This window comes from Podarcis vaucheri (genome assembly GCF_965113315.1).
Source record: "Podarcis vaucheri genome assembly, chromosome: 2".
Classification (NCBI taxonomy): Eukaryota; Metazoa; Chordata; class Lepidosauria; order Squamata; family Lacertidae; genus Podarcis; species Podarcis vaucheri.
In genome coordinates, this window is record NC_138760.1 from 53,469,890 (window position 1) to 53,496,194 (window position 26,305).

General features: G+C 39.7%; 1 protein-coding gene across 3 annotated transcripts in view; it reads left to right on the forward strand.

The window, feature by feature from the left end:
- The window catches only part of DOCK2 (dedicator of cytokinesis 2), a 258,167-nt gene that overhangs the window by 645 nt on the left and 231,217 nt on the right, over positions 1–26,305 (forward strand). The window contains exons 2-12 of one of the 3 annotated variants that reach the window (XM_082212994.1): positions 8,176–8,259; positions 12,388–12,428; positions 15,109–15,164; positions 16,249–16,345; positions 17,756–17,904; positions 18,383–18,518; positions 19,897–20,051; positions 21,544–21,625; positions 23,426–23,561; positions 25,301–25,376; positions 25,846–25,913. In XM_082212994.1, coding sequence (XP_082069120.1) covers positions 8,176–8,259; positions 12,388–12,428; positions 15,109–15,164; positions 16,249–16,345; positions 17,756–17,904; positions 18,383–18,518; positions 19,897–20,051; positions 21,544–21,625; positions 23,426–23,561; positions 25,301–25,376; positions 25,846–25,913 — 1,080 coding nt within the window. Of the gene's footprint in view, positions 1–8,175; positions 8,260–11,049; positions 11,217–11,397; positions 11,539–12,387; positions 12,429–15,108; positions 15,165–16,248; positions 16,346–17,755; positions 17,905–18,382; positions 18,519–19,896; positions 20,052–21,543; positions 21,626–23,425; positions 23,562–25,300; positions 25,377–25,845; positions 25,914–26,305 lie in introns of those variants that run through there. The other 2 variants (XM_082212996.1, XM_082212995.1) reach the window with 2 other exon arrangements.

The window sequence follows — 26,305 nt, forward strand, 5'->3', positions numbered from 1 at the left end:
AATCTTTGCTTAGTACTATTTCCCTATTCTTGTGGAAAGTCCTGTGGAACTAACTAAATTTGAAGCTGTAAACTATAAAAACAGCCCTTTGTCTTGCAATAACCAAACTGGAATCTTAGACATTCGAGTTTTTCTTAGGCATTGACTCAGTTATGCAAGTTGTCCTTTTATTGGCTCTGTTATAAACAGGAAATGGAAATGGAGCAAGCACATTTTCAGAAACAAACTATATGTACTGTGCTCCTGAGACTTTTGTTTTACTGGTTCTTGGTGTGCTCTTTGGCTGCATCATGCAGTCACCTAGCTGGGTCTTGTCAGTGCTTGAAAATCCCATATTGAGTTGCATGATGAACAAAAGCCAGGAAATAAATGTGCTAAATAACTGAACTTGTTGCACCTATGTGTTGTGTAGTTTGTTTAGTCTACTGCTTTTAAAATCTTGTTGAGATTGTTCATTAATTTTCCAGTGGTAATATAATTATAACCCACAGCAAACTACCAACTAATTACCATGAACTGTGCTGGGTTAGGGGACTTTCATGTGAGAAATCATTAAATGAGTGAACATGGCCAAAGCTTAAACATTCAACCCCATTTTGAAACTTAGGAAAGGCCATAGCTCAGTGCATGCAAAAGGTCCCAAGTTCAATCTTCTGGTAGGCTGGAGGAGACTCCTGTTTGAGCCATTGCCAATCTGTAGACAATTCAAACCTAGCTGGATTGATTGTCTGATTGTCTAAGTCAGCTGTGTATGTTCCTGTGGTGACGACAGGGCAATCTACACATTCTGATTTGCTTGATATTGTATGAAATTATTTGGATTTCTGGAAGAAATGCCAGAAGCAAAATACAATTGAGTTTCAGTGCAATGATATAGTAACATTGCAAAATTATTCAAAACTCATACTAAGCTTGGTAGATAGCTCCTTTTGCAAAACTAAAGAACCAGGATACTCACTTCTCTCTTGCGAATGGTCAGAAGTCTTTTGCTGCCTTCTGAAAAGATTCTTGGGCCCAGTGCTTGAATTACTCTGGCAAAATACTACCACATACAAAATACATAGCATCTACCATTATCTGTATATGTACTGAATATATTTTATAATTCTACTAGTACATAGTTCATACCTCTAAAGAGCATATAATGTATGAGCAATCCTGCACTAACTATGGAAGATGAATCCTAGTCATCCTAAGGTTTTACAATTGCAGTAAAACAAAGGCAGAGCCTTTAATGTGTTGATATACATAATTTAATTGATGGTGCTCAAGAGAAATAAATAGAGCCAACTGTCACAAGAAATTTTATTTTTGTCAGGTAAAATCCAGTTATGTCTGAGTCTTACTTACACAAATGGGGACTTCACTTCACTCTTCTCCCCACTGAGCCCCCGGAAGACCTGGAACTCTACTTGCATGGCATATGTTTTTCCCCTTGGTCTTCCTTTAGACCTAGAGTAGACCCACAAATTGTGCTAGTTTCACCATTAAGACCAGATGCCAAGATTTGCTAAACCACACAATTTCGGTAGTCAATAGGGGTAAATGTCAACAAGCACCAATTACAATTCTTGGTGCTGTTACAGTCCATAGAGGATCTAAAACATGGGTAGGCAAACTAAGGCCCGGGGGCTGGATCCGGCCCAATCACCTTCTAAATCCAGCCCATGGATGGTCCAAGAATCAGCGTGTTTTTACATGAGTAGAATGTGTCCTTTCATTTAAAATGTATCTCTGGGTTATTTGTGGGGCCTGCCTGGTATTTTTACCAGAGTAGAATGTGTGCTTTTATTTAAAATGCCCCTCTGGGTTATTTGTGGGGCATAGGAATTTGTTCATTTCCCCCCAAAAAACTATAGTCCGGCCCCCCACAAGGTCTGAGGGACAATAGACCGGCCCCCTGCTGAAAAAGTTTGCTGACCCCTGATCTAAATGGTCAGGCTGAATTGCATTTTAAAATACACACTTCAGATTTAGCTGTAAGGAATATTGATGGTTCTGCTTATAATGGCAATGATTTGGGGGTTTTAATCTTTTTTAAAAAAACTTTTTCACATTTTCACCACATATGTTAATGGAGGATTCTTCCAAAAGAGATTTGGCAGGCACCCTCACTTTTGACTTTCAAGAATCGCCTGAAGACCTTTCTAGCTGCTTCTTTTTTATCTATTTTGTTTTTAATGGCGCTTTAAATTGTACACCACCCTGCTTTCATAAAATGTTGGTATAGATATTCTTTTACAAATGAATTAAAAATAAGTAGGAAGTGAGCAGCACATTTCTCACACTACAGTGATACCTCAAAAGTCAAACGGGATCTGTTCTGGAAGTCTGTTTGACTTCCAAAATGTTTGGAAACCAAGGCGTGGCTTCTGATTGGCTGCAGGAAGCCCCAGAAGCCGCGTCGGACATTCAGGTTCCAAAGAATGTTTGCAAAATGGAACACTTCCGGGTTTGTGGCGTTCGGGAGCCAAAACGTTAGACTCGCAAGGCTTTCAGGATCCAAGGTACGACTGTATAGGTATTTTTTTTGCTAAATGCTGTGGTGTTAGATTAAAAAAGTATGGCACTTTAAAATGATTTTCATTTAAGTGGAGGCAAGTGTTGGAAAAGTTAGATTTTTTTTTAGGGCTGAGCAACTAAGGAGACTTCAAGAGTTTGAACTGGAATATAGGTGGCTAACCTATGATCATCCAGCTGTTACTGGGAGTTGGGAATTAGCTGGAAGGCCACATGTTAGTCACCCCCAAATTAGAAAACAGCTGTCCTGACTGTATATACTTGAATTAATTTTATAATGAATGATTTTAGAGTGTTGTTTGTGCTGTACTTTTGTACTGTTTTATTGTTGCTAGCCGCCTGGGGAGGGCGGGATATAAATAAAATTTATTATTATTATTATTATTATTATTATTATTATTATTATTATTATTATTGATTTGTTTGTGAAGTCCATGGAAACATTCCAAAAGTTCACACTGAAACCAAGCCAGAACTCTGAAAGTTTAGTTGTTTTTCTTTTCCCTGTTTGCATCATTGATTCTCCTCCAGGAGCTTTAAAAAACATGATAATGAAGCAAGCATGGATCACAAGCAAGTGCCACAAAAGGAAGTTGTGAGACTTCAACTGTGGCTTATATATTCAATCCAGGACAGCACTGAAAAAGCAATGTGAATCAGGTTTCATCTGCAGAGGTCCCATTCTTGTCCCTCTTCTATTTTTTTTTCAGGGGGGTGGTGGGTGGGGTGGGGAGATAGTATTAAAGAATTGTAATGCAGAGGGCGAGGGTTGGATTTGCTTCCCCCCAGACATGCAAATTAAAGAAAAGCCATTTCTTTTCGAGAAAATGTCCGAATCCACACCCCCCCGTACAAAATGGAAGAGCACTTTGAATAAATTTGTACAAATATTCTCTACCATTTTTGTTGTGGTGGAAGCTGCCCCCCCTTCCTCCCCCGGTGAATGATGCTGTGTAATGATGCTGGGCCCAGGACACTGTGGAGCATAAAAATAGGGATCAAGCTGCCAATACATTTGTGGCTGTTGTCACTTGGAGAGGCAGAAAAATAAAAGGTGCTATACTTGTGACAGTGTTGAAATCTATTATCTGCATGAGAAAATTGGATAATATCGCACCACCCCTGGATAAATTTGGAGGAGCCCACCCTCATTATTTTGTCTACAAATAGAGGAGAGAGTTTTGATAGGCTATCTGCATAAGCTTCAATTCAAATCCTTCTTAAACCTTACTTACCGGTAACTTGTATAAAAATACATGTGGTAAGGTTTAGAAATGTACCCTAGCACAGCGAAGTCGCAACATCTAGATAGGGACCTTTGCATAAGGAGCGGGAAGATAATGTTATGGGCTTACTATCAGATTTCTGTGAACAAGACTGTGACAATACCGTGCCAAAATGTTGAACTTGACAAAAGTAGTTTTAACAGCCCTCAATAGGGGCCAATGGTTGGAAGATTGCTTTGTGATGCAGGACTACTCTAAAATGGTCAGAGAAAGGGGCATGGGCATACCTTCTCCCATAGCTCCCATAAACTAGGTTTCTCTGTGTAAAGAACAACAGAAATGGCAGTTGTGAATAGGAGACTAAGGCAGACTGTGAGAGAAACAGAGTGGTCTGAGCTCAGTTTTGGGGGCTCTGTAAGCTAGCAGCTCTGGTGAGTGGGCAAGTGTTCCTTGCTACAGATCTGATGTAGGGTTGCTGTTTAAGCTGTCCACGACCACCTCTGCTCAACCTACCTATCTATGAATTCTACAAATTTGTAAGTAAACTCTGTTACAAAGAACCTTATGTATCCAGTGATCCCTCCTTCCAAATGAAATCAAACCCAGGCAGTTCTCACTGCTCAGGGAAGTGGGACACACATAGCCACAACATGTTGTGCTAACCAATAGTAAAATCAGCTGTGGCATCTTAAGGATTAGTAAATACAGCGTGCCATGAGCTTTCATGGCGCGGAAAAGTGTTGTTTTCAGCTGGCAGACATACACACACGCACCTCTGCCAACTCAGGATGACACTTCCAAGTATTTGACAAGTGGCACTGGTCTGCAGAAGCTTACGCCACAATGCATTTCTTTGACCTCCAGGTGCCACAGGACCTGTTGCTTTTTACTACAATAGACATCCAGCTGGGAATTGTTAACCAATAGGAGTTTTAATGGGACCTACCCCACTCTTTGGGATTCAGGAATTTGTTTATAGTGCTCTGTATATCTTGGCTCCAACAAAACATGCATGTTCCTGCTTTATTCCCCCTTTCCCTTTTTTAAAGTAAAGAAACAGGACTTTTGTACTTTCAAATGACTTTAAGCTGTAAGTTTCCACTTACTCAGAAAACATCAAGCTTGCAAAACCACTTCCTTTGTCAGTTGGTTGATGTCACCATACTAACCCTTTGTAAAAAGAAAAAAGAAAAAAAGGTACCACTGGGAAGCAATGCAATATTATGTTAACACAACCATGCTCTGAACTTTTAGTTTTTTTTCTTTAAATGAGCACGACGAGTAGTGATGGCTTAAAGGACAGAATGCACTCCCCCTCCCCTTCATCTGGTTTTTGAAAGCTTATTTTAAATGCCAAAATCCATAGGAAATAGTTTAATTGTTGGTATTTATTATTGTTGTTGTTTTGTTTCTTATACCCTCTCATTCAAATCCAGGACAGCTAACAATAAAGGTATAGCTTTTTTTTTTTTAAAAAAAAGTACAGTGTGACAAGTCAGTATTTGTTTGATTCTCATTTGTCTTAGATTGCTACCCAAATATTGTATCATGGAAATACATTATCTGCATATTCTAGCGAATCCCTCAACTGTTCTGATTAAATCGGGAATCGTGTTATGGGGGCTGTGCTCTCACGTGGAAACATGGCCCCATAAGGGAAGCATTCTGGTTCTCTGTGGCAACATGTTGGAGGGTATGGACTAGCACTGTGCAAGAATCTGTATACCTTTATGGGTGGTCAAAAGGCCATATCCTGAAGTCAGAAGTAGTTCAAAAGTGGTTTTGAGAGAGAGGGAGAAAGAGAACCTTAAGGTAAACTTTCCTCAGCTGCCAAGGCTACAGCCAGCTGCCAGGTTGGAGAAGGAATGGTGAGGAAGAACAGAACAAAAATGGAAGGCGAAGTGATGTAAAAGCTAAATATTATTAGCTTTATACACTTTTAGGTTGTTAATATTATACACTTTTAGGTTGTTATTCGTGAAACTGACCATTTTGTGGAAGGGTCACTGTTTTAACTTAAGAAGAAGGGAACACAATGTATCACAAGAACAGCTTAATAAAACATGGCTATAGAAATTGTACAGTGGTACCTCTGTACAATTTCATTGTACAGTGGTACAGTGGTACCTAGCAGTTCGAAAGCACCCCCGGGTGCAAGTAGATAAATAGGTACCGCTTACCAGCGGGAAGGTAAACGGCGTTCCGTGTGCTGCGCTGGCTCGCCAGATGCAGCTTTGTCACGCTGGCCACGTGACCCGGAAGTGTCTCCGGACAGCGCTGGCCCCCGGCCAATAGATGTGAGATGGGCGCACAAACCCCAGAGTCTGTCAAGACTGGCCCGTTCGGGCAGGGGTACCTTTACCTTTACCTTTACCTCTGGTTAAGAACTTAATTCGTTCTGGAGGTCCGTTCTTAACCTGAAACTGTTCTTAACCTGAGGTACCGCTTTAACTAATGGGGCCTCCCACTGCCACCGCACAATTTCTGTTCTCATCCTGAAGCAAAGTTCTTAACCCGAGGTAATATTTCTGGGTTAGAGGAGTCTGTAACCTGAAGCGTTTGTAACCTGAAGCATCTGTAACCCGAGGTACCACTGTATTGAGCTGGTACCATGATTAGAACTAAATTACATCAAATACTCTGGATATCTGAATCTGGGTCACGGGGTATGTTTAGAGTTCTAAAAGGGGCGGCCAAATGTGAGAACAAAATGCACTAAAGTTTTGTTTTTAATTGTTGCTGAGATATACTGTTTTTGTTCTGTTTTGTGGCTGATATAACTTGAAACAGCCTTCTGCGGCTTTTTCTGTATTTTGGCCAAAAGCACTGGAAAGAATGCCAAGACTGATTTCTGAATGGCAGTGAATTAGGGGGACAAGAGGAGAACTCAGAACAATTTGAAGCTATTAAGTGTGTGTTCAGGACTTCAGTAAATTGACGCTTTAAGGCTATTCTGCCCAAGCCAATTTATTTAAGATTGAAGGCCCAATTCTCACTTTGGAACAAGTCTAATTCTCACTCTTATCTTCCAAGTTGATTTAATAAAAATTGCAGATTTGCTTTACAAATGGTATTATGCTTTGGCTTAGACAAGCGTACTTGACAGTACACCGGCTTGTATCCAAAAGTGCTGTTTCACAAGCAGAAAGCACATCAGCTCAACCAGTGCAAGGTTAATACCGGCTTTGAGGCAGGCTGCCAATAACTATGGATGCTGTATTATTTGGAGTTTATATGGTTTTATTCCTATAATTGTTTTATAATTGTTTATGCAGTATTTCATTACCCTTTGTTTACTGCTCTGGAGTTTTCAAAGCAAAATGTTTTGAAAAATAAAAGCAGTTTTGAGAAATAAAACAGTAAACAAATTAAAAAGGTAGCTCTCTGATCCCTCCTCCTCAGGTGCAAGGCTCTCTTAGTGTGTGGTTAGAAAACAGTCTATAAAGATTGCCACACCCTTTAGTTGCTTTATTTTGGAGACATATTACTTCAGCTTGCTATCTGCATATATTTCTTATGATTGATATTTCAGGTGTGAATTTCCAATTTCCACATTTTATGGAGATGTCTTTTGCAAGTGAGGCAGAGAAGTGAACCTTCATATTCAGTTTATTTAATATTTATTGCTGTGCTTCTATTTAAAATAATGTTGACTCTCAAAATAATCTTTATAATCCCATATTAAGATGGATCACATGCAATGCTAAGATATAGCAGGGCTGCCATACGTCCTGATTTTCCAGGACATTCTTGTAGCATTTACTAAAAAAACTCAACAACTTTTGGGTTGTCTTGGATCTTACTTTTTGAAATATGGCAACTCTAAGCTATAGTTTGGTGTTACATGCATGAGCTTTAAAGGTTGGGCCTTCCTTTCTGATATGGCTGTTTTGAAGAAATCAGAAGATTTTGCTTTCGCTTTCAACTGTCATTACTTTATTATGTCCAAAGTCAGACAGACTGTAGCTAGTCTTAACTATGGTTTAGGAAAGCAAGGCAATTTCAGACTGGAATTGGTGATTCTGGTTTGTCTTTTTAAAGCGTACTTTACACTAAACACAGTTCTTTGTTCGGATCTAGCAAGCTTCCAGATTTCTTGTCACTGCACCAAAGGAGGAAAAGGGAGTGGGTAGCAGGCAAGCAAGTTCAAGGCTTGCCCCCATAGCACCAAATTGTGGTTTAGCATCTTGTCTGAAACACAGCTCTTGTGTTTAAAATGTTAATTTGATTGAATCCATAACAGCTTATTGTGTATTTTCACAGCTTTAGTTGAAGGAGTGTTATTTTTAATGTAAATAAGTATATAGGTAATTTTTTATTTTGTCTACTGCGTCCACCCCTTGGTGCTGATGTAGTACATGTTGTTGATACTATTTCTGTTGTCTGTTTAACCGTAATAAAGATTGATTGAGTGATTGTCTTTTCACAGCAATATCCAATTTCAGTGCTGCAAGAGTACCACAGCTATCTCTGCATATTGGTGATGTAGTCCATATACTGGAAGACTGTGAAGGTGAGAAATAATTTTTGGTTTGTATCTTGCATCATCACATTGAGTTATGAGCTCATTGGAGAGAAAAAAATCCTGAGACAATGCTTATATTACTGTTGTCTTGAAACATGCAGCCATCATGCCTGCATATTTAGAAGCATATTTGTTCACTGAGTGCATTTTTGGTGAATTAATGAGACATTAATGAGATTTTACTCTTATCCTGATGTGACTTACCTCCTTACACTGAAACTGTGATGTCTGTATTATGAATATATTGATGTTAATTATTAGGAGGTGAAACTTGTTTAACTTGCCTCTTTTTTCCCCTGCTTGTGGGTTTTATGTGTGGGTTTTGTGGTAAAACCACCAGAACTAACATAAGCAGAACAACACTTCTTAATAAATAAAAATAGCCTTAATTCTGCTAGTGGTTTTGGTTAAATGATAACCAGAAATGTTTTATCCATAGCTGTAGCCATAAAACAGGCTTTGTAGTTTTTTGTAATGTGGCAGTATTACAAACAACTATGCTTGTGGAGAGGGATACCAACATATGAACTCAAATAAACATGATTTTTAAAAATACAATATATTAACTATGAAACAGAGGGAGACCTTCTGGTGCTCTTGTGCCCATGCAGCATGTGCACACTGAAATATTCAGTGTGACTGAGAGGCTGAGGAGCTGCAGTACTTATTCCAATTGATTCTCTAGTTTGACTGCAATTGCACATGTTTGTTTAGTTAATGAGTCTTTCACATTGCCTGTTTTTCCAAAGCTTAGTTTGCTTTCCAAATGATATTGCCCAATGCCTCTGTAGCTTAGCAAGAGTCTAGGATAGGGTGGCCAAACAAAGTATGGTTGAGCAAGGTTGTTGGGTTCAGGCATGGCACCAAAATCATAGGTAAAGCAAGCTATGGCTGGTATGCTGGCAAGAAACCATGGCTTCTCATCATTGTTGCCAGAAAAGAAACCATGGTTAGTCTGCTAGGCTAGGTTCGGACAAATCATATTTAGGCTAAACAAACCAAGGTTTAGTTATATGTCTGAACCAAACCAATATTTAATTTGCTCTGGGCTTTTCTTAGTAGTGTTGTATAATTTTAACCATCTAGGGGGTTTTTTAATTAAAAACTTTTGTGTTGTAACCCACTCTGGGTTCAGTAGTAGGATAGTGAGAAACAAACAAACAATCTCCATGGAACGGCCATGTTCTCCATCTGTTTGAAAGGTGGATGAGAAGCAGGAGAGTGACCTCCTTCCTTGTCCCTCACTCTTCAACCAAGTAGCACCTGTGGTGGTAGTTCCATGCAGCAGCAAAGTAGGTTTCCCTTATTATCTTGAAGCAAAAAAATGTGATTTTGTTCTGTTCCTTTTTAATTCAGATTTTTTTTTCTTATTCATTCTCAAGGGGTGGCATTCTTTCAGGGGTTATAAAGCTTGAGAAAATGCAACTTTTGGATTTCATAAATGCACCGTTAACATATGAAAGTTGTGTGCTCAGAAATGAAACACAAAACTGCTGGACTGAAAGCCAGTACTGGAAAAAAATGAGATGGCAGAGTTAATCTGAACAAAGGTGGACAGCCCCAGAGAGATGTTCTGTAGGTTTATGTCACAGATGAGATTAGCGCAGATATGAAAAAGTTACTCAATGTGTTTATAACATATTTCTTACCAGAAGAGGTCTCTCTTGAGCTACAAACATTGACCTGAGAGCCTTAAAAAGCATTTTCTTCAAAATATAGTTACAGTGGTACCTCCGGTTAAGAACTTAATTTGTTCCGGAGGTCCGTTCGTAACCTGAAACCGTTCTTAACCTGAGGTACCACTGTGGCTAATGGGGCCTCCCACTGCCGCCACACGATTTCTGTTCTCATCCTGAGGTAAAGTTCTTAACCTGAGGTACTACTTCTGGGTTAGCGGAGTCTGTAACCTGAAGTGTCTGTAACCCGAGGTGTCTGTAACCCGAGGTACCACTGTATTTCAGGGAGACTTAACTGACACCCCATAAACAGCATTATGTCTGCAGGGTGTTTTCTTTTCTTTTCTTTGCCTTGGGTCCGGTGATTTACACATCATACCTTGACTGCCTCATCCTGTGAAGGATGTACTCAGTGGTGCACTTAGAAAACTTTCGACTCTAGATTTAATTTTCTTGTGGGGGGACCATTTTTAGATGGTAATGTGTATTACGCTGCTTGCTTCAAAATCTGATAAGGCAGCTCTAGTTGTTTGGAAGCCCTGGAAATCCCACAGGGTGTGCTTCGAATATTTCCCCCTTGTGTATTGCCCTTCCCCATTTTCCAGAATTGCCTCAGCTTCCACTTGTGACAGTTACCAAAGATGGATGAGTGTCTGGGTTCCTTATTTTGTTTTTTGGACCACTTGCCAGCGAGCTTCCAGGTTCAAAGAGGGACAAGCTAGGATGCCAAACAGGGGAAGTGAGGCACTTATGATCATGCTGAACTGTCTCACAACAGTAAGAGTTCCTAGCCACCGAATGTTAACATCTAACTTTTGCCTTTTGGCAACTATTCTCCAGGCCTGTGCAGAGCTTGTCTGAGGCCTGGGGTGGGAGTCTTGTTCTTGGCGTGGCAGTGTAAGTCCAGCAGGCCATGGATGAGGCCTCCCCGGCATGCTTATAGCCCTCTGAGGCTTGGGGGCAAGTATATCTGGCTGCCGCCACTCTGCACAGGCCTGACAATCTAAGTGATTAGCACTTTTAGTGGCCTAACCCTATAGTGTTAAATGAGGCTGACAAACATGGCCTTTTGGGGGTTTAAGTGTGCTGACAAACATGGCCTTTTTGGGGTTTAAGTGTGCCTTGACACAATAATTAATACTGGTTGCTAAGGGAAATGCTCGAGCTTTTTCCCATAGCAGAGAAGATCTGGCTATGCTGCAACATGACTGTACAGCAGAGCTTCCGCCGTGTCCTGGATGCTGTCGGTGAAGCTATGCTTAGGCTCAGGTGGCTTTTCCCTCTAGGAAATGACTGTCAAACCAATTCTGGCTCCCACTGGTAGATTATAGTCTAGTCCGACAGGCCTACAAGGCAAAGCAACCTCTGAAAAGGATGCTGTTGTGCCTCCTGACTGGAGGACTGAACAAGACATGAAAGCTATAATCAGAGCATGGGGGGGGGGATCAGCTAGGAAAGAAGTAACATTGCTGCTTGCCCCCCAGCCCACATTATTTTGGCATGTTGCCCTCTCCCCTTCACTATATATACCGGTACAATGTATTACACGTGAAGGAGAGAAAATTTGGGGGAATTTTAGTTAAGAAAAAAGGTAAGCGGGGAGCATGAAAGAGTTGCATTATATTATGCACACAGTGTGTGGAGAAAGTAGACACATATTTTTTTTCTCCCTGTCATCATACTGAGCCCTGGGGTTGTCCAGTAAAATTGAGTATTGAGAGATTCAGGGCAGAAGTATTTCATACAGGACACATAGTTAAACAGTGATTTTTGCTTCCATAAGATGTAGTCATGGGCACCAACTCAGCCTTTTGAGGGGATTAGACAAATTCATGGAGGATAAGGTTATCCATGGCTATGAGTCTGGATAACTTCCAGGAGCAAGATCAAACTCCAATGCTCTTCTAAACTCTTTAAAAAGGCAGATTTGGTTCATAAAAGGGATTTATGGCATGAATCCATCACTGGTGATTTTTAGAAGAACTCTTTAGATTGTTTTAAATTTGCACCCACTTCCTTTTTGTTATTTGGTGTGTCTTCATTATGTTGTGTCCTGAGGATTTGCTGCTCATCAAAGGGTGTAATGTGGATTTTAACTTTATTCTTTTTATATTGCTATGCTTATTGTGTAAATTTTGTGTGCCTCCTTGCTTGGGCAATTGCCCTGAAAGGCATTTATGAATACTTTATTATGAACAAAGAAACAAACAAACACAAATACATACATACATACATATATACATACATACCAGTAATCCTCTTTCAACACAATTTAATCTAAGCATACCAGGAAGTAAACTGCACTGTGTTCAGTGGAACTTACCCTCATGTAAGCATGCATAGGATTGTTACCCTAGTTTTGCAGAAATTGAACGAATTGGTTCAATTTGGACATTGAAAAGCATATAATAAGTAACTATGGTTTTGCTTTGACTTTTAGGTTGGTACAAAGGATACATTGTAAGACATAAAGGGGTAGAGGTAAGATTATTCTTATTGACTTTATTCTTTTGTTGTTGTTGATTATCTGTTTGATATATTTTTTTGTAATAGACTATTATTTTATTCTTTCTTTTTAAGTGTGTGGAGTTTAATCCTGAGAAGAGTCACTGAATCTATGTCAGTGGCCAATATTTCAATAAGGAAATGAATGTTTTTGTACTATGAGAAAAGTAGATTAAATAACAAATAATGGACTGACCAGCATCCAACTAGTCGTATACACTGAAGGGATCATGTGTATCACAAATTGTAGTGCCCTTTAGCTAATTGAAACTGATGTAGCTGTTAAAAGCAAATTATGATATGGCACAAGATAAAAGTTGAAGATCCTAATAGGTTGGCTGAAGCCTAGGGACATACCTGAAATCTTTGAGCCTATTTATTTATTTATTTATTTATTTATTTATTTGCACCAGGTTTTTTTAACCACACTTTCATTTAAGCACTCATGAGGCATCTCACAACACCAGAGTATAAATCACAAAAGTAAAAATACAACCATGACAATAAAAACATAGGCATAAGAGCAATATTAATATTGTTTGAAATATGAATTTGGAGAACAGGTGATATAATGAAATTCAGTTAGAGGGGTTTCGAGGAAGTCAGTTGTCAATGTTATGAGAATGAGATATTTGAAGAAATAATTTTTCTTTGTGTTTTTGTAATGCATTTTTATTTGTTGTGTGTTTTGTATGTCATTTTTGTTATAATTGTGTAAAATCAATAAAAACATTTTTTTGGGGGGGGGGAAGAGCAACAGCAGTGTGATAAGACATCTTAGTGCACAGGTAGAACACCACAGCTTCTAAGGAAAAAAATGCCTGCGTAAAATGGAGTACATTAGAACCAGTACCTTGGATTGGATCAAGTCATGCCCTTCTGCAAATGGAAGGCCTTCCTGTATTCATAAGGGACTCTGATCTAGCAGTGCCTCTTTCAGAGCTATTTTGCAGCTCTATAGCTGTGTATCTACCCTATTACCCATCGGCATCCCTTTATTCCTGCAGTGCCTAAGTTCCAGCTGACATCTGACTGTGTGCCTTTGTTTTTTACATTTAACAACCACTTCTTAAGTTGCTTTGTTCCCTTTGGTTTTTCCCCATTGACTCTGCCCATTAGGCTTATCCCCACATGACATTGAACGTAGCTATAAGTACAAATGATTGTGTGAAAGAGCGTAGACTTGATTTGTACAGCTCAGTTATTGTGTCCACAGACACTACATTTGTTGAATTTAACACATGAGCACCCCTTTTCATTTCCCATTTCCTTCTTCTCTTATGTGCCGATTTAAATATTTCCCTTTCCCCTCCCTTCACTGACTAGCATTGGCATGAACGTCCTGGTTTGTTTAAACTTGAATTCCCCTCAGTTTAGATGAAACAGTGAGCTCAGGTTGAATGTCAGGATAATCCAGGATCTGAGTGACATTTCAGTTTTTCAGCTTCACTGCTGATTATAAGACGATATGTGTATCATGTGTTGTATTAAAGAGAAGATTCACAAATGGATCTTAGGCTACATGTTCCATCAACATGATTAGCAATCACATGGTTAGCAAAAAAATTAAATATGGAGCGGGATATGATGGTCACTGCAACACTCTGGGAGAGAAGGTTTAAGACTCCTCTCTCCAGCTGCAATCTCAGCAAAACTATCCCACTACATGGTAATAAGCATTAGGAAAAAATGCTCAGTGGCACCAAGGCTTCAGCTACCTATCCTCTCAGGCTGTGGTGCTGATCAGAATTGTGGTCTCCTGCACTGGACTGGCATTTAATTTTTAAGAACCTAGAGTGTGACTGCTAATCCTCCTGTGTAACCAAATGTGTTGTTAGGCCACCAGACCCACAGCTTGTAGACAGAACCATGACAAAGATACTTTAATACATAAACTCCTCTTGAGCCTCGTAGGTATTATAAAATATTGTATGAATGGAGATGCTACCTTGGTGAAGTCAATGGTTCCTTTATATGGAGACTATTTCTCCATTTTCTCCAGTATTATCTCTTCCATCTAGCAGTGGCTTTGAGGCCTCAGGCAGAGCTCTTTCAAACAACTGGCTTTTTGAAACATTTAGCAAGAGATGCCCCTGGCTGAATCTGCATAGCTGTCAACTTTTCCCTTTTCTTTCAAGGAATCCTATTGGGAATAAGGGAATTTCCCTTAAAAAAAGGGAAACATTGACAGCTATGTGAATCTGGGACCTTCTGCTTGCAAAGCTTGTGCTCTACCACTCAGTCAAAGAAAAAGCTGGTGTATGGAACCAACATTTGAGTCAGGCGTCAAGAAATAGTTGAGGATGAAGAAAATAGGTGGACGTTCATTTGCAGTGGACAAGTTCAGTGGACAGGACTCTATGAGCAACCCTGGTAATGTGTGAACTTGATCTGATGCCCTTCAGATGTTTTGGCTGGCTGGAGCTGCTGGAAGTTGTAGTCTAAAACATCTCTAAGGCACCAGGCTGGGAAAAGTGGCAAATGGTTAATAATTTAACTCCATACATAGTAGTTGCAGCTACATGAGAATAAAACTCACCAGAGTTTTATTCCAGAACCTCTATATATCAATCTACTTTTGGTCCTTTTAATTTGTCATAGAAGAAATGTTCGGTACAATATAACAAATGTGCTTCCCCCGTTCTTCTTCCATTAGGGAATATTTCCAAAATCTTTTATCCACATCAAAGAACTTTCGGTTGAGAAAAAAAGGTATTTCATTGAGATAATTCTTTTGAGGTATATGTCAGCGGATGGGAGTATTATAGCTAAAATCCCCCATGTGATTGATGCTGAACAGCTTGGCGAAATAATTTCTGTAACTAATGCTTGAAAGGGTATTTCACTAAGAGTGATCCTTATTGTCTGATGGGAAAAGCTAGAATGTGCACACCCAGTAGCTGATAGGCAAAAGATTTGTAAGGTGCCCTTTCCTAACGACAAGGAGGGTGAGGGGCGCTTGTGGGTGGTGTTGTCAGTCAGGTAACAGTCTGGCATAGTAGGACCCTGGACGGTTCCAAGTTAGCAACTTGATTCAGTGTTATCTGCAACCAGTGCTGGCCCACCTATGAGGCAAGGTGAAGTAACTGCCTCAAGTGGCAGGATCCACAGGGGCAGCAGATCCAACCGCCAAGAAAGGCCCGCTGTTGCTGCCACTACACTACCCCCTTGATCCCAATGTGGAACTTTACCCTCTCCCGCCATTCCCCCCTTCTTCTTTGAAAGGTTGGGGACGCCATTTTGTTGTTCATTTCAGGTGCCAAAATTATTATTATTTATTAAATGTGTATACCACCATTCATTTGTAGATCTCAGAGTGGTTCACAGCATAAAAATACAAGAAAATGTCTCTGAGACTTGTGGTCTCTTAGCCAGACTAACCCCCTTTGCTTCTGCCTCCTTCCTGAAGAATGGAGAGCCTTAAAGGGGTAGTCTTTTGGTCTGGAGCCTAATACTCCACCTCCTTCCTGTCAGTTCCCTCTGGTGTGCTCTTCTGGCAAGTGTGAGGTCCTTGGTGCAGAGGGGCTTTCTCACAGAGGAAATCGGCCTGGCCAGTGTTTGCGTGTGGCTGTTTGCGGGGGCTTCTAATTCAGGAATGTGAGGTTTAAGAGGCTCCAAGCTGATTGGCTCAGCCTTGGTCTTAGGCCTGGGTCCATCTGTGTCCATCTAGCACCCCCTGTGTATTTTACCATTGATCCTTCTGATCTGGCAGACCGTTCCTCCTCTGGGCTGGATTCTGGGCTGCTGATCAGGGTGGGAATCATGCCATTAAACCACTGTTTATCCTTTTGTTCAGAAATGCAGAAAATGTAATACCTGCTGAGATTCCTTTGGTGCAAGAGGTTACCTGCACACTTTGGGAATGGGGCAATATCTGGAAACAGCTCTATGTGGTAAGCAATCCCTCCCATAGGTCTATTACTTCAAGTATTTCAAACAAAAAGTACCTCAGATGAATAAAATTATTGATTGCAGGCAAAGAAGACGTTAACAGGGTTAGGTGCTATGTTAGCCATATTTTGTAGGCTTAATTATGGATATGCCAAGTGTTTAAGACAGTGTTTTGTCTTTCATTTCATGAAAAGAACACTCCTTTGAAAGAGACTATAAAGAATCAATCCCTTCATTGAAGAGTTTGCTCTTTTGTTAAAAGCCTGCCAGTATAATTCCACTTTGAGTTTTATGCTCTTTCAGTCTCTGACTGACCTTTAATACGCAATGCAGGAATGTGCTCACAGTAGGAGGTTGAAGGCACCTGTAATTCAGAACCTACTACTTTTTGCTTATAGGGAAAAGCTGCTATTATATATTTCTAAACAACTTGTCTATTTTTAATGTGTTCCGACAGCCTGCCTAATTCAAAGAAAGGGAATTTTGTGTGCCAAAGGACAGCAATACTGCACAGTGTATTTAAACCTTAACTGGAAGTGCCATTATTATAAATAGCCTCTCCATACTGCGTGTTTTAGTTGCCACAATCAGTACATCTGGTGAAAGCAGTGTGACTCAGTGGCTATAGCACTCTGTCAAAGGCACAAATAAGAAACCTAAAAGCTTTTTTCCCCTCTTCTAGCTGAATTTCACCAAATAAAAGATCCATCACACACAAAAAGCCAAATTAGAAAAAAAATAGAATCACTGCAGCAGGTGTGGTACTGCAGCGGATCCCAGGTTCCTCTTAGGCCATGCAATAGTATTTCTTCCCTTGGTGTGGTGTGGTGTGACCTAGCCCACCTTTTTCTGATTGGCAAGCTTGGCATGATGTGGTTTAAGTTGTGCTGAGAGTAAGAGTAGGAATAGGAACATAGGAAGTGGCCTTACAGTGAGTCAGGCCAAGAGCCCATCTAGCTTAGCCTTGTCAGCACGGACTTGTAGTGACCATTCAGGGCTTCAGGCATTGAGTCCTTCCGAACCCCAGCTGGGGAAGCCAGGGATTCAGCTGGAGACCTGTATATGCAAAGTAGATGCTCTACTACTGAGCTATGACCCTTCCCTGTGGGCTACACCCACAATCCTGGGGAAACAGGTCTGCCCTTGTTACCTCTAATTTTCACTTTTGCATCCCATCTCTCTGTCACCCTGTAGCATGAATACTATCCACCAAGCCTTTGTAAATATGATAACATTGGTTTTACATGCACTGGTTGGTTTGTAGCTTTTGAAAGTAGGATAGTTTTGCTTTAATACCAGAGGAAAGGTCCTTATTTTTCTGCAATCCAATAATTGTTTAATCCCTGGAATAAAAGAAAATAGTATTTGAAATTTCAGATAAGTTGACATCTGAAATGTGTTACATGTTTCAGGCAAACAAGAAGGACCGGTTTCGGCAAGTACAATCTATGATGTGCGAGTTAATGGAGTGGAGGTCTCAGCTTCTCTCAGGGACACTGCCCAAAGATGAGCTCAAAGAACTGAAGCAAAAAGTCACTTCCAAAATTGACTATGGCAACAAGTAAGTTCTCTAGTTCTGGCTTACAGCTACTGATACAGTTCAAGTCAGTGTATGCTGCAAGCTGGGATATTTCAGAAATGTTAACAATGATTGAGTTGGGTTTACTATTGTTTTCAGAAATGAACTCATAAAATCATAGTGATGTCATATTGTTATAGGCAGGCATTTTTTATTTAGATGTGTTTGTGTTTAATTTTAAAGTGTTTTCATTCTTAAGATTTTTTCACAAGGCCCATCAACCAGTATATATAAATTTGAACACCTGATGTGATGTATTGTTTCATGGGGATGTAGACATTTTAAAAGTGATTCCTAAATACATATTAAAGGATAACATATTTAACTATCTAAAGACAAGCATGAGCTTCAGATTATTTAATGCTAAGTGACTTGGAAAGGTATGCTTCTATAAGGTGGTTGATATAAGCTCTAAAAAACAAATAAGGTTACTGATGTTATTTCCTCTTTATGCTTACAGGATACTAGAGCTAGATCTGATAGTTAGAGATGAAGATGGGAATATCTTGGATCCAGAGAAGACCAGTGTCATCAGCCTCTTTCATGCTCATGCTGAAGCTACTAACAAAATCACAGAACGGATTAAAGAGGAGATGGTATGAAGTTTACACACCCATTTCTGTGCTTTCAAGTAGAAGTCTCCTTTCTCATAGTAGGAAGGCTATTACATGAGAACCTTATCGTTTTCTGATTTTAGCCAGTGAAAGCTTTTTCATCACCAGATTGTGTACATTGAGAATGTTTTGTATAAAGTATCTTTACTATGTACTGTACTGTTAATCTTTTATTTAAGTTTTCAGCTGCAAAGGCTACCCCAATTAGCACAGATCACTGCTATAGAGACAAAAGAGAATTCAAGTCTGATATGGTGACAAATAAGATTTCAAAAAGTTAGGTGCTCATCTCTCACTTCCTGCTCCCCAAGACCATTCCTTTTAGCCAGCCAAGTAGCCTTATTTTACATTTGGAACTTACTTGATCATCTGTTGGTGTGTTAAAAAGCTTCAGTCCTCTTGAAGTAATAGCTTTCCAGGCTCATTATTACAGAAGCAGCAATTGCACCATCTAAACTTTGACACCTGGATAAGTAAGCGGTATATAAATAGCAGAAATAAAATAAACAATGACAATGTCAGGTCTATTCCTGCAGCCTACTTCCACAGTGACATGCTGTGCTACTTCTGTTCTTTATAACCCAGGATTAAGTTGCCAGTGCATCACACACTCCTTGAGAAGGCAAACTTGGTGAGCTTATCTGTAGCTGGGTGGATAGAAGTCTTTATCTACTGTAAGGCTTGAGCCCACCCTTTGAATTAGTGCTTAACTTGTGTGGAAATACCCTTAATACCCTCACATAGTTATTTAATGTCATTAATAAGTAACAAAGACCGAGCATCATTTTAAAAATCAAGTGCACAATAAATGCCACATTGATAAACTGGTAGCGTGTCATAAACTATTGTATAACCAGCACATACAATACAAAATATCTGTTCTATTGAAAATGCACTGCTGGTTATATCTGTAAATATGTTGGGCTTGGAAAATGATATGGTGCCCGGTGACCTGCTTCCACTGATGAATACCTCTGTCAGAGGAACAGAAAGGGAGACCATCTCCAGTTTTTCATCACGCCCCCCCCCCCGGCAACCTCTCCAAATCTATTATGGAGGATTGATGGGACCTTCTGGAGCAGGGAATTGCCACCCTCCTTGTTCCACTAGCGGATGTTTTGCACTGGAGGAGGAACACCCATTGGGTGCCATCTGCTGGATTCTCAAAATATTCACAAAATCAGTGCATCAATTGTTGAATTTGAAAGCAAAGGTTAAATCTGCACCTAATAAACATAGTGGTTCAAGTTGTGTACTATGGCCAAAATGATGCTTGATTGTGAAACCTAACACAGAGGAGGAAGCAGGTTCTAGGTGTAGTTTGGATAACATTATCTTCTTATGATTTGTTCATACACAGTCAAAGGATGAATCTGATTATGGAACCTACTCCAGAAGCTCTACATCCCCCACTCACAGTCTTTATGTCTTTGTGAGGAATTTTGTCTGCAGAATAGGAGAAGATGCAGAACTTTTCATGTCACTCTATGATCCCCAGAAGCAGACAGTTATAAGGTATGCTGCTGTTTTGCTGGTGTGAGGTGTCAATCTTCCTTGCCAAGCTGACAAGTGTTTTTAGGATAAATGTGTGAGGTCTAAGAATGATCCCTTGAAAATGAAAACACACACACATTTCACAGCTTAAAGAGATTGCAAATTGTCAGGTACTTTAAATAGACTTTCACACTATCAATGAGAATCTTTGCAATTGTAATTTCAGTGTTCATTAGGTGTTTTGGAACCCTAAGGGACAGAACAGTCAAAGAATCGAAGACAGAATGAATATTCATACTATAAAAGAGAAGAGGAAAAGATAGAACAGAAAAGGAAAAAAACCAAAATGTCTACAATTAAGCATTTTAAGTAGCTCTTGGAGGAAGAACAATATAAAATAAGCAATAAATAAATTATATTAGTATGGAATTCAATTGCATTATAAGCATGTTCCGAAATATTAAGGAACGAGGTAATGTTGGGCCTAGTTATTTATTACATATCTTTAAATGTGCAAAAATAAACTGAACAATGGAGCTTAGGTGAATTTACACTGAGTACATTGGGAAGCTTCAAATGACTCTGTGGCTTGCAGCATTTGAACTTATCCATGCTAGTGAATTCTTTGACAGAAGATTTGGAAGGTTTAGTATAAGTAGTATACCAAGCGAAAATAGTAACATATAGAGCCAGTAAGACAGCATGATCTCTTGGAAACCACCATTCTTTATTGCTTAGATCCAGACTTTGCTCCTGCTGACTGGAGCATCTCCTGAGTGGAGCTGTGCTTGGGGAAAACCAGGCTATGAATCCAGGAACTGACCAGGGTTGTTTCCTCTGAACCCATCCACAGGATCCAGTTATAAAATTTCACAACAATATTGAAGAAAGCTATACTCTTAAATATATACAGTATTTGCTTTTATGCTATTGTAGAACTAAACACATTTGAGTGCTTTTTTTCTTCTAGTCTGAGCTGCCTTGTGCATTCTTCTTTGAATTTGATCTCGTTTTTGCACCCTTACTACTTTGGAAGTATTTCCAGGAAAGTGGCCTTTGAACCCCTTCTTAGTCTAAAATCCTGTGAATACTTAGCTAGAAATAAACTCCACTGAAGTTAACGGTATTTATGTCTCAGCAGCCATGTGTAGGATAAGACTAGAAGGAAGATACTTTTATGTCTCAAAACCATTAATGGGGCCTTAGCTGCTTATCCATTATAGCATTTTTTAAAGTGCAGACACAATATATTTTCCAACCTTATTTCTTGCTTAATTATCTAGACACCAGCCTTCATGGCATGCCATTATTTTGTCTTTAGAATGTGCTTGTCAAAAGCAAAGAATGGGGTATATATCTGAATAAGAGTCAATTTGTAGAAGTGGCATTGTCAGGTGTTCAGATTTGTGCAGAGCAATGTGTATTATATAATGTTATTCGCCAATTATGCTTTGTGAAGCTATTAGATGACCCAGTCATACAGAGTATAACACAATGTGTTCTTTTTAAACAGTGAAAATTACTTGGTGAGATGGGGGAGCAAAGGTTTTGTGAAAGAAATCGACAATTTCAACAATCTGAAGGTGGTTTTCACTGTGAGTAGCTTGTATCTTTACTATAGTACTTAACTGCCAGTGGCATTTTTCTGGAAAGCTTATCGAATCAAGCATTTTTCAAATTTTGTCACATCTCCAGGATGTTCTGTTCTATATTTTAAAAATTGTTAGATTTTCAGGAGACAGGATAGAGTGCCTAGTTTAGTCCTGATAGGTGGTCTGACTTAATATACCTAATACATTTAGAACTGTATGTGGCCCAGATTGAGAGATGTCTTAGACTGCAGCCCTATACAAATTTACCTGGAAGAAAATGAAAAATGTATAGGATCGTACTGTCAGTATGCTCATCAGCACAATGATAATACACTGAATAATTTTTCAGAAACATAGTCATGTGTCTATCAGAAAACTAATGCTAAAATAATAAACAGTAACATTTCTTAGCCAGGATACAGAGAGGAAACATTTCCACGCATCTGGAACATTAGTTCCAAGTCTAAATCCTTGGGGGTCTATGCTGTATTAAACTGCTTTGAATTCAACTTTGCTTTCAGCTCCATTTGCACTCTTCATCTCTTTCAGGATGAATAATATGCCATTGTATTTTGCTTACATTAGATACATGACCTAGTAGAATAGATGCTGCTCAGGACTCAGCAGTAATTGACCCGTATGATATTAGCTTGTTCGTAGCTATATTTGGCAGAAGTTAATACTGTAGTACAGGGAAAATACCTCTATTAATCTTGTAGACAGATGTTACACTAAACAGAAGAGGTGATTGAAATCACTGAGACATACAATTCCTATTCTGATTACTCAAGGACATCAGTAAATTATTGCTTATGCATATCACCCAGGGAAGAAAAAAAAACCTTATTTGTCACCAAGGGACCAATAATATTCCCCCCCTCCAATACAAGCTTAATGAACTTGTGGCTGTTCAGTTTAATCATGTTTAATTTTAGAAAAAGCAGAATGCATAGAAAACTCAAGGCCAGTCAGCGAAACCTGTGAACACTCTTGTTCCAGGAAGCTTCTCTCAGAGAACCAGATACTCTGCAAGATTTCAAGACTACTTCTTGAATTCCCCACACCACCCTGCCCAGTTTAAAAAGCAGCTGGGGGATTGGGCTTGTGAATTTTTGAAAGGGACATTTCTATTCATCTCCTTAGTTTTCTTATCAAACTCTTGAAACAAATCCTCAACTACAGTTTAACTTTGGATGAGTTTAAAAATCAGGGGGTTTTTTTGCAGGAGGCGGGGGTTGAGGGTGGCATGTAAAACCTCCAGCTCAGAGCAAATGAAAAGTTGAGTATGAGGATTGTATTTGCAGTCTTTTAGGTTGCGACCCTAATAAATAGTGTGTGAAGGAATTGTATATAAAGACTTCTGAAAATTCACCTTCATTTTCAGAACTCTGAGAGATCAATACATTTGGTTCCTTCTCTCTCACACCCCACATGCCCTGTTAGAAAGGTCAAACTGATTCTGATGTAGTTCGTCATTTGCTTCAGTGAACTTGAAAGTATTTTGAAAGTGTTGGATCAAATTGGGTGAAGGTCTGCTGATTGATTGATCATGCAGCGACTTATTTCTCACTGACTTCACTTAGCTTCTTGCTTTGAAGTTGATGCATACTTTGAATCCAGATTTCATGTCAGTCAAATCCAGTTTTCTGAACTGATGTTTTCCTTTAAATGAAAACATGTCCTTTCCATTATTGAAACATTATTGCACCACTCTTAGTACCTATACAGTATATTATGAATCTCTACATGGTATGGAATTTCATTGTGACTCTTGTAATTGGTCTTTGATTTCACAAATATCAGGATCTTGGAAACAAGGATCTCGGAAGAGAAAAAATTTATTTGATTTGCCAGATTGTACGGGTTGGAAGAATGGATCTTAAAGACAGTAATACAAGAAAATATACCCAGGGCATAAGACGACCTTTTGGAGTGGCAGGTAAGAAAATACGTGGACAGGATCCAAAGAGGGTTGCATGGTCTTCCTCGGGTACACTGCGGCTTTTAAACTACTTTTTGTCTTTCAAAGCCCCGACCCCTAAAAAGCTGCCTCTGAAAGTTGTGGATCCTCTAAAGAGGCCTTGTATTATGCATAAAGGGCTGCCAATGGATGTGAAAATTGGCAACATTGTTCCTCCCCACCCTGTATGTGGGAAGATACGTGGGGCTGTAACTGGCTGTCATATTCAGCATACACCCATTGAAATGTTTCAGTGGGTCTACTCTAAGTTTGTCATAGGCATACAGCCACTGGTGTAAGGTGTATTTGGATCATGACTCTGCCCCCCTCCTTTAATGATGGTAGGTCAACATGAGTCAGTGTCATGCAGCAGCATTCTAGACTGCATCAACAGAAGTCTAGTCTCCAGATCAAGGGAAGTAATAGTACCATTCTATTCTGCCTTGGTGATACCACACCTGGAATACTGTGTCCAGTTCTGGGCACCACAATTTAACAAGCTGGAACTTGTGCAGAGGGGGGCAACCAAGATGATCAGGGGTCTAGAAACTAAACCTTATAAGGAGCGCTTGAAGGAACTGGGTATGTTTAGCCTGGAAAAGAGAAGAATGAGAGGAGATATGATAGCCATCTTCAAATATCTTAAGAGCTGTCACATGGAGGAGGGAGCATGCTTGTTTTCTCCTGCTCCGGAGGGTAGGATTAGAACTAATGGCTTCAAGTTGCAAGAAAGGAGATTCCGACTGAAGATCAGGAGGAACTTTCTGACAGTGAGAACCCTTTGACAGTAAAACAGACTCCCTTGGGAGCTTTTGAACTCTTCTTCCTTCCTAAATTTGATCAGGGTGGTATTGTTAGGTGATGAAGGTATTCTCTGAAGCTCTTTAGTGAACATTCACTTCAAAAAAGTCCACAAGACTGCAGTAGTGTGGGCAGGATTGTGGCAGAGAAATGGAAATTTGTACATGGCCTTTTGTTGGAGATGTGTACATGAAATCTCCCGGGTGTGGAAAAGGTGTACAGGATGAATGCTCTAAACAATTTTTGGGGGGAATACCTCAGCATAGGATGCCACATTGGAGTTTTATAGGGTAACAAAAAGAAACTGTAGGGATGTAATGCGCATAAGCAAAAGCTGAATGCTAATGTATTATTTAAGAATGCACAACGAATTAGCTGTCTCAGCTTCCTTGAAGTCAAGTTAATTACCATCTACCTAGGGCTCTGGTATTTATTGGCTGTTCTTCATTGCTACATGATTAAATTAATTGATGAGGCAGGAATCAGAGGCAAATAATTTAATTATTTTTGTAAGTTCTGAATAATTGAGAACACACAAAATGTTTTCCCTGGTTATAGATCAGCATCACAGTGGGAGGAACTTCCTTGGCAGCAAACTGGTCATACTTAAGACTATGTGTTTTGTTAGATTTGGACAACATTGCAGAGTTTGATATTGTTAGAACAATTAGACTTGGACTACACTAGAAAATGAAACTTGCATTTTTTAAAAAAATATGTGGTAAAGTAATTACATTTGAAGCTATTTGGAATGAATTTGCATAATAAGCTTGAGAGTATAATCTGCAGTATAATACTTGTCTACAGTCCAACTCTATGAAATTGATGAGGTATTTGATCCTAACAAGAAGAGGAATTACTTGTTTGTCCATTTCTTTCATGCACATTTGGACGGATTATTTCTTCACCACCCCCAGTTATGGATATTACAGACATCATAAAAGGAAAAGCAGAAAGCGACGAAGAGAAGCAACATTTCATTCCTTTTCACCCGTAAGAATTTTTTATTAATTAATTTTATTTTTTTATCGCATGTATATTCCACCCTTCTTCCAAGGCACTCAAGGTGGCATGCATGCTTCTTCCTCTACATTTCTATCTGCACTACAACACTGTGAGGGAGGTTAGGTTAGGTTCTACAGGTGTATCGGGCTGGAGTCCCACCACAGAAGCCCTGTGCAAAGCCTTCCTTGAGCATGCCCCCTAAGCCCTCAGCCCCAAATTGGCTAGAAAGAGAATTCCCAGAACAGTGCAGAGGGAGGGAGGGAGACCAGGGATCGCTCCTTCTGGCATAGCACAATTTTGAATTCCTCCCATTGTTGCAAATTCAAGCATTGGGTGGAGGAAATGGAACAAACATTTGTACATACATCCTCCAATTGTCCTTCCTGTTCAGCTTACTGCATGCTTGTATTAATGGTTTATTTTTATCGATACATTTTCCTCCTTCTTTTTCCTCTAGAGTGTCAGAGAATGATTTTTTGCATAACCTCTTAAGCAAGGTCACAACACTCAAAGGTGATGGACAAGGTAAAGCATATTGGCGTCTGCTCTTAACCCCCACTCACTTTAACCTAAAGGCATTATTGACAGACCTTAGGACCAGTTTGCATTTCACCTGGTGCCAAGTTGAATGCCTTAGGAGCGGGCAAGAATTCTGTGACAGGCACTCTTATGTGGGTAGGTATACGTACTTAGATTATGATTTGCTTAACCACAGCAGCTCACATAGAAGTGCTGATTCTTACAAATAGCAGCAAGCTTAAGCTTCTAAGACAGATGTGCTGTCACCTGATGTAAGAGGTGGGGAACTAGATGGCCAGTGGGCTCCCGTTCCCAGTGGACCAAGTTTCACAGGTGGGCAAGGTCACCCATCTGTCAGTCACCTGATGGCACAGTGACAGCAGGTCAGCCTTTTTTTG